The sequence below is a fragment of the Coregonus clupeaformis genome, chromosome 28 (assembly GCF_020615455.1).
Source record: "Coregonus clupeaformis isolate EN_2021a chromosome 28, ASM2061545v1, whole genome shotgun sequence".
NCBI classification, from domain to species: domain Eukaryota; kingdom Metazoa; phylum Chordata; class Actinopteri; order Salmoniformes; family Salmonidae; genus Coregonus; species Coregonus clupeaformis.
This window is the reverse complement of record NC_059219.1, coordinates 10,415,085-10,421,084: the sequence shown is the minus strand read 5'-3', so window position 1 is coordinate 10,421,084 and position 6,000 is coordinate 10,415,085. Positions and strand designations below refer to the sequence as shown.

The window sequence follows — 6,000 nt, the reverse complement described above, 5'->3', positions numbered from 1 at the left end:
ATTGCATTCAATTGTGTTGGGTTGCACAAAAACATTCCGTGGGAAGCCAGAAGTTAAATAGAACTGCATTTGAACTTACTGTGCCGGTAGGCAGGACGGTTGACCATTATGGCTGGGGAATTTGAGACAAAATATCTAGAGGATCAAATTATTAAACACACTTTCCAAACGTGGGTCTGTTGTAGACCCACATCCTCTCTAATTACCTAATGTCAAAATAAAAGTCCCGACACAAGTTTTTCCTTTTTTGTCCACATATGGTGCACGTGCAGGACTTGTATTTTGACATGAGGTCAGCAGAGAGGAAGTGGGTATACAACAGACCCACGTTTGGAAAGTCTGTTTAATAATATGATCCTTTAAGATAATTTGTCTCAATACAATTGAGAGCAACGCTAGTGTATGTAATTACACCCGCGTTGCTAAAAGTGCCTAGGTTTAGGGTAGGGACTTCCCAAGGGTTCCAGATAGCACTAACCTTTGCACAGCTAGCTAACATTCAGCCACAGAGAATGAGCTACAACACATGAAAGGGGCGTTTTTTGCACTAGCACAGGCAAATAAGACAGTTGTCAAATACTGTAGCTAGCTACATACATTTGATACAGTATTGTATTGTGATCACTTTTTAACTGTGGTAAATCTACACAGGGAGGTTTCAAATTGCAAATCCTCAAATTTAACCAATTTGATCCTAAAGAACACCAACACCCACAATTCCTGCTACTGTTTACATGCCATTCGTGACGTCAGTCAAGAAGCGACAACATAACCGCTGACAACTTTCTAACTGAAGACAGATTTATAATTACGGATTTCATTTGAGTTTTGTTCTCAATAAATCATTTAGCGCGATGTTGATTGCTCGATAATATACTTGTGAATTTTCTTCTTGCGATTGGAGACCAGCAATAACGTGTTCTTTCAAATTTCGCGCTGTACTGACTGCCAGACGATAGGCTGGTATTCCGGCCAGCTAATCAACTGTGATTAAGTTACCACTGCTAGCTAGCTAGATCCAAACAAATAATATCTCAAATTCTGCTCATTAAAAAAAATGCAGACGACTGACATTGGAAACAAGGAGGAGGGAAAAGTATGGCATCGAAAACCAACACCAAGTAATGCTGGGTAGGTAGTTTCAAAGGATTACGTTAGCTCATAACCCACTTGTTGAGTCTCCATCATCTTGTGATAGGGAAGCCTGGCTGTTGAGTGTTTTTGATCGTAAACGAGAGGCGATTGTTATTGTCTGTTTCTACATATCTTCAATAGAAGCTGTGCTTTGCATTCTTGTCTAGACGCGCATCTTGTATGTTGACCATAATAACCGTTTTTGCTTTAACAGGGTGATGGTCACAGTGATTCGCAGTGCAGCTGCCTACCAGTCCAAAACAGTCCGCTTCCTTCATGTCACCTTTGACACTACAGGGGACTCTTTCCTGGCTGGAGACCACCATGGGAATATTTATGCCTTGGACATCACCAGAAACAGGTGTGGTATGTCAGTCACTGTCAACACCACAATATTGCATTGTGTAACCGGTGTGAAATGGCTAGCTAGTTAGCGGTGCGCGCTAGTAGCGTTTCAATCAGTGACGTCACTCGCTCTGAGACCTTGAAGTAGTTGTTTCATTTACATTTTACATTTTAGTCATTTAGCAGACGCTCTTATCCAGAGCGACTTACAGTTAGTGAGTGCATACATTATTAAAAAAAAAAAAAATCGGTTTCATTGCATCGCAATACTCTTACTTATGCAGGCCGTGCTCATCTGTTCTGTCTCTCTCCAGATTTAGACTTGTTCAGAAAACGGGTCAAGCATGCACTGCCTTGGCTTTCAACTTACGCAGAACAACGGAATTCTTGGTTGCTCTTGCAGACTACTCCATCAAGTGCTTTGACAAAGGTATGACTCCCTACATTGCTGCTTAATTGTTTCCCAAAAGGTTAGGAACTGATTAGCTCATTGAGGAGGGTAAAGTCATCTTCTGTGGTATATTTGCCTGTATACCCAAACTTCCAGTACATTGAAAGACCAATGATTCCATCAGATAATGGAGTTTTTGGTGGGTGTTTGCCAATTGGAACAATAAACTGATTGATTGTTTGTTTGATTCCATCAGATACGAAGCAGCTGGTGAGCTGGATGCGGGGTCACGAGGGGGCAGTATCCTCCGTGTCGGTCCATGGCTCTGGCCGCTACGCCATCACTACATCAGCTGACACGGCTCAGCTCTGGGACCTAGACACCTTCCAGAGGAAGAGGAAACTCAATGTCCGTCAATCTGTCGGCATACAGAGGGTTAGATCATTTGGATTTACAGAACAGAATCATTTCATTTTTCAGATTAGACAATACAATGAATACATAATGGCAAAATTCATACAGTGCCTTTTTATATTTTACATTTTGTAGAACTCTAAACAATTTGTAGAACAAACTGTGTGTGTGTTCTTTTTTCTAGGTGTTCTTTCTTCCTCTGAGTAACACCATCCTCAGCTGTTTCAACGATGACTCCATCTTTGCCTGGGAGAGTGACACGTTGTTCTGCAAATACCAGCTGCCTGTTCCTGATGAGGGACCCAGGATACACTACAAGGCATTTGCAGTCACACGGTGTGTGTGTGTGTGTGTGTTTTTGAAAGGTTAAGTGGAAGTCTAATGTACAAAAGTGTGTCTGTCTGTGGGGTTATGACTATTACAGATAAGCCCTGATAAATCCTGAACAACAAAACAGATAGTCAGTACCAGTGATGTCTTCCTAAAACCGTCTGTGTTCTCATCACAGTGATGGGAAGACATTGGCTGCAGGGGGAAGATCCAACCTTCTCCATCTGTGGTGTCTGGACACCAGGCAGCTGCTTAGAGTGGTCCAGATGCCTCCTAAGGTCCGCTCTGTCAGACAGCTGGAGTTCCTACCAGACAGCTTCGACGGTGGGGCCAGCCAGGTATGTATTTATTCATTCTATTTATTTAACCAAGGAAGTCACATTGAGTTTTACATCTCTTTTTCAAGTGAACTCTTGCCAAGGAAGCAGCCAATGTACAGCCAATGCTATCTGATACTTATGTTTTTTTGGAGAACATGCTTTATTTGTCTCGGCGGTTGGTCTCAGACAAGTAAATTAGAAAACATTTTGTTTTTGTTCTTCAGACTCTTGGGGTGCTGAGTCAGGATGGTATGATGCGTTTCATCAACATCCAGACCTGCAAGCTGCTCTTTGACATCGGATCCCATGATGACGCCATCACCTCAGCCACCATCAGTCCCAACGGACGCCATATTGTCACTATAATGGACAACGGCAGTCTGAACATCTACAGTGTTCAGTGTCTGACCCAGGACTACAACAAGGTAGCAATAATCAGAATGATTAGAAAGGCAGTTCATCTGATAAGTCTCCTTGAATTTTGCTAAATGACACAGGCAGCTTTGTTTACTCTGTGTAGTTGTTAGATTAGCACGCATCAGTCATGTTTCTGCCTTCCCCTGAGCCTCTCCCTATCCTCTCCTAGCCTCTTCCGCCCCTGGTCAAAGTGGTGTCTGGTGGAGCGTGTTCTGCTCTGACGATGAAGGTGAAGTCAGAAGATGTCCAGCGGCCGGCCAAAACCTCCGGTCGACGGGTCAAGACCAAAGTCCTTAGGCCTCCAGCTGTCCCCATGACAGAGGATAAAGAGGTACATATGTAGGATCTTCATTTGATCACTCTTTTGTTGCGCAACAGGAAATGCAAACTTATTTTCAAGGTTTTAAAAGGCTTCTAAAGTTAGTAATTTCCACTTAAAAGTGTCAGACTTTAACCCCTACACAAAATGTCCATTAATTAAAATCAACATTATAATTCATATTTCCTGTTGCTGCAGAATTATTTTCCTTCTGTAGAAAACTGCCTCAAATGAAGATCCTACATCTGTAGAGCATACAGAAACACATGGCAGACAGAAGCATAGATACTTGTGGTATAATCTCATAGTCACCGTATAATAGCATGACCTTATTTCTCTTCTCTTCTCTGGTCTGGAGACACGCTGTCTGATGATTTCAGCATTGGTTTTCCTCATCCAGATTTTGAATGATGTTCTTTTGAATCAAGTGAGGCATTCAACTGATTTGTGGATTTGCTTTTTCAGAATGAACTGCCTGACGTTCTAAACAAGAAGAGGCTCGTGGCGTTACTGAAGGCATTTGGAGAATATCCAGCTAAATACAGGTAACTAGCTACAAATCAGGAATCGGGGCCAAGGTGTCACAGTTTAACGAGGGGCAGCAATCTGCTCCTTATACACTACAGTACATGGACTCCATTATGATGATCTTATACACTACAGTACATGGACTCCATTATGATTATCTTATACACTACAGTACATGGACTCCATTATGATGATCTTATACACTACAGTACATGGACTCCATTATGATGATCTTATACACTACAGTACATGGACTCCATTATTGATGACCTTATACACTACAGTACATGGACTCCATTATGATGATCTTATACACTACAGTACATGGACTCCATTATGATGATCTTATACACTACAGTACATGGACTCCATTATGATGATCTTGCGTTTATTTCTCCTCAGGATGTTTGTGTGGAGGTCCCTGCTGCGTCTGCCAGAGAACCACGCAGCCTTCAGCAGTCTGACCGATAAAGGCCTGCACTCTGCCTACCTCAGCATCCAGGAGCGGTACCCCATCAAGAGCCACAAACTGCAGCGCGGACTACAAAGGTATAATTACCACTTACCTGGCTGGCACTATAGGCCTGCTGTCATAATGGCCTGGCACGGGCAGGTTCAGATGATCTGGAACTATTCATAGTAGGAGTTAATGGTCCTTCAATATTTATAAAAAAGTCATAGATTATTAATTATTGTGGTTATATCTGACAATGCTGTCATTTCCATCTCTTGTCTGCCTACACAGAGTGTTGTCTGCACTAGCCCACTGGGCGGCCATCTTTGGAGAGACTGACTACCTCCCTCTGGTGGCATTTCCCTTCGTCAAGCTCTTCCAGAACAACCCACTGCTCTGTTTTGAAGTGGTCGCCACCATTCTAGGTTCTGGACATACAGTACTAGAAACTAAATCATGTTTCACTTGTCCTTTTCATGTTGGCCCTGTTTGCTATCTTAGAGTTGAATATTTGTCACTTTTTCAGTTTGCTTGTCATGTACCTTGTTTATGTAACTTTGTTGATGCACTTTGGTTGGAAAATAGGATATCAACAGTTTTGTTTGTACTTTCCAGTGAACTGGTGCCAGCACTGGTTTGAATACTTCCCCAACCCCCCTCTCAACGTACTGAGCATGGCAGAGAATGTTCTGGCTCACCATGACAAGGAACTGCTGCAGCACCTCATCGACTGTGGAGTCACCTCTCAGGTGAGACGACCAGGAGATCTCTTTTTAAACTCTCTTTACAACTTTGTTGTAATGACACAAGTGTTGTATGATAGTTTTTTTTTTATCTGCTCCCACAAACAAGAGTTCAGTGATATACATGTTCTACTGTTGTTCTTCCGTGGCCAGCTCCTGTGCCAAGTTGGATGTGCGTATAACAGGTTTTACTAGTATTGAATGGTGCATCATTTCCTCCTCTCCCTCTGTCCTCCAGCTGTATGTCTGGCCCCTGTTAGAGACTCTGTTCTCTGAGGTGCTGACCAGAGATGAGTGGCTCAAACTGTTTGACAACGTCTTCTCTAACCATCCTGCCTTCCTATTGGTTTCTGTGGTCTCCTATGTCACCTGCTGCCGCGCTCCACTACTGGTCTGCAGCCACAAAGAGGACTTTGAGGTAAGATGTTTTTATATAAACCATGGGAAGGTTAGAGGTAAGATGTTTTTATATAAACCATGGGAAGGTTAGAGGTAAGATGTTTTTATATAAACCATGGGAAGGTTAGAGGTAAGATGTTTTTATATAAACCATGGGAAGGTAAGATGTTTTTATATAAACCATGGGAAGGTTTGAGGTAAGATGT

General features: G+C 42.5%; 1 protein-coding gene across 4 annotated transcripts in view; it reads left to right on the top strand.

Moving 5' to 3' along the window:
• Nucleotides 1-630: 630 nt before the first annotated feature.
• Nucleotides 631-6,000, top strand: part of LOC121542769 (TBC1 domain family member 31) — a 25,331-nt gene continuing 19,961 nt past the window's right edge. For 3 of the 4 annotated variants that reach the window (XR_006657550.1, XM_045208560.1, XM_045208559.1), the window contains exons 1-13: nt 631-1,131; nt 1,349-1,495; nt 1,794-1,909; nt 2,127-2,305; nt 2,469-2,620; nt 2,793-2,952; nt 3,159-3,359; nt 3,521-3,682; nt 4,136-4,215; nt 4,601-4,747; nt 4,944-5,077; nt 5,268-5,401; nt 5,634-5,813. Coding sequence is in view for 3 of the 4 variants with exons in the window: in XM_045208560.1 (XP_045064495.1) it covers nt 1,058-1,131; nt 1,349-1,495; nt 1,794-1,909; nt 2,127-2,305; nt 2,469-2,620; nt 2,793-2,952; nt 3,159-3,359; nt 3,521-3,682; nt 4,136-4,215; nt 4,601-4,747; nt 4,944-5,077; nt 5,268-5,401; nt 5,634-5,813 (1,866 nt within the window). In the remaining variant the exon portion in view is untranslated. Of the gene's footprint in view, nt 1,132-1,348; nt 1,501-1,793; nt 1,910-2,126; nt 2,306-2,468; nt 2,621-2,792; nt 2,953-3,158; nt 3,360-3,520; nt 3,683-4,135; nt 4,216-4,600; nt 4,748-4,943; nt 5,078-5,267; nt 5,402-5,633; nt 5,814-6,000 lie in introns of those variants that run through there. The other variant, XM_045208561.1, reaches the window with a different exon arrangement.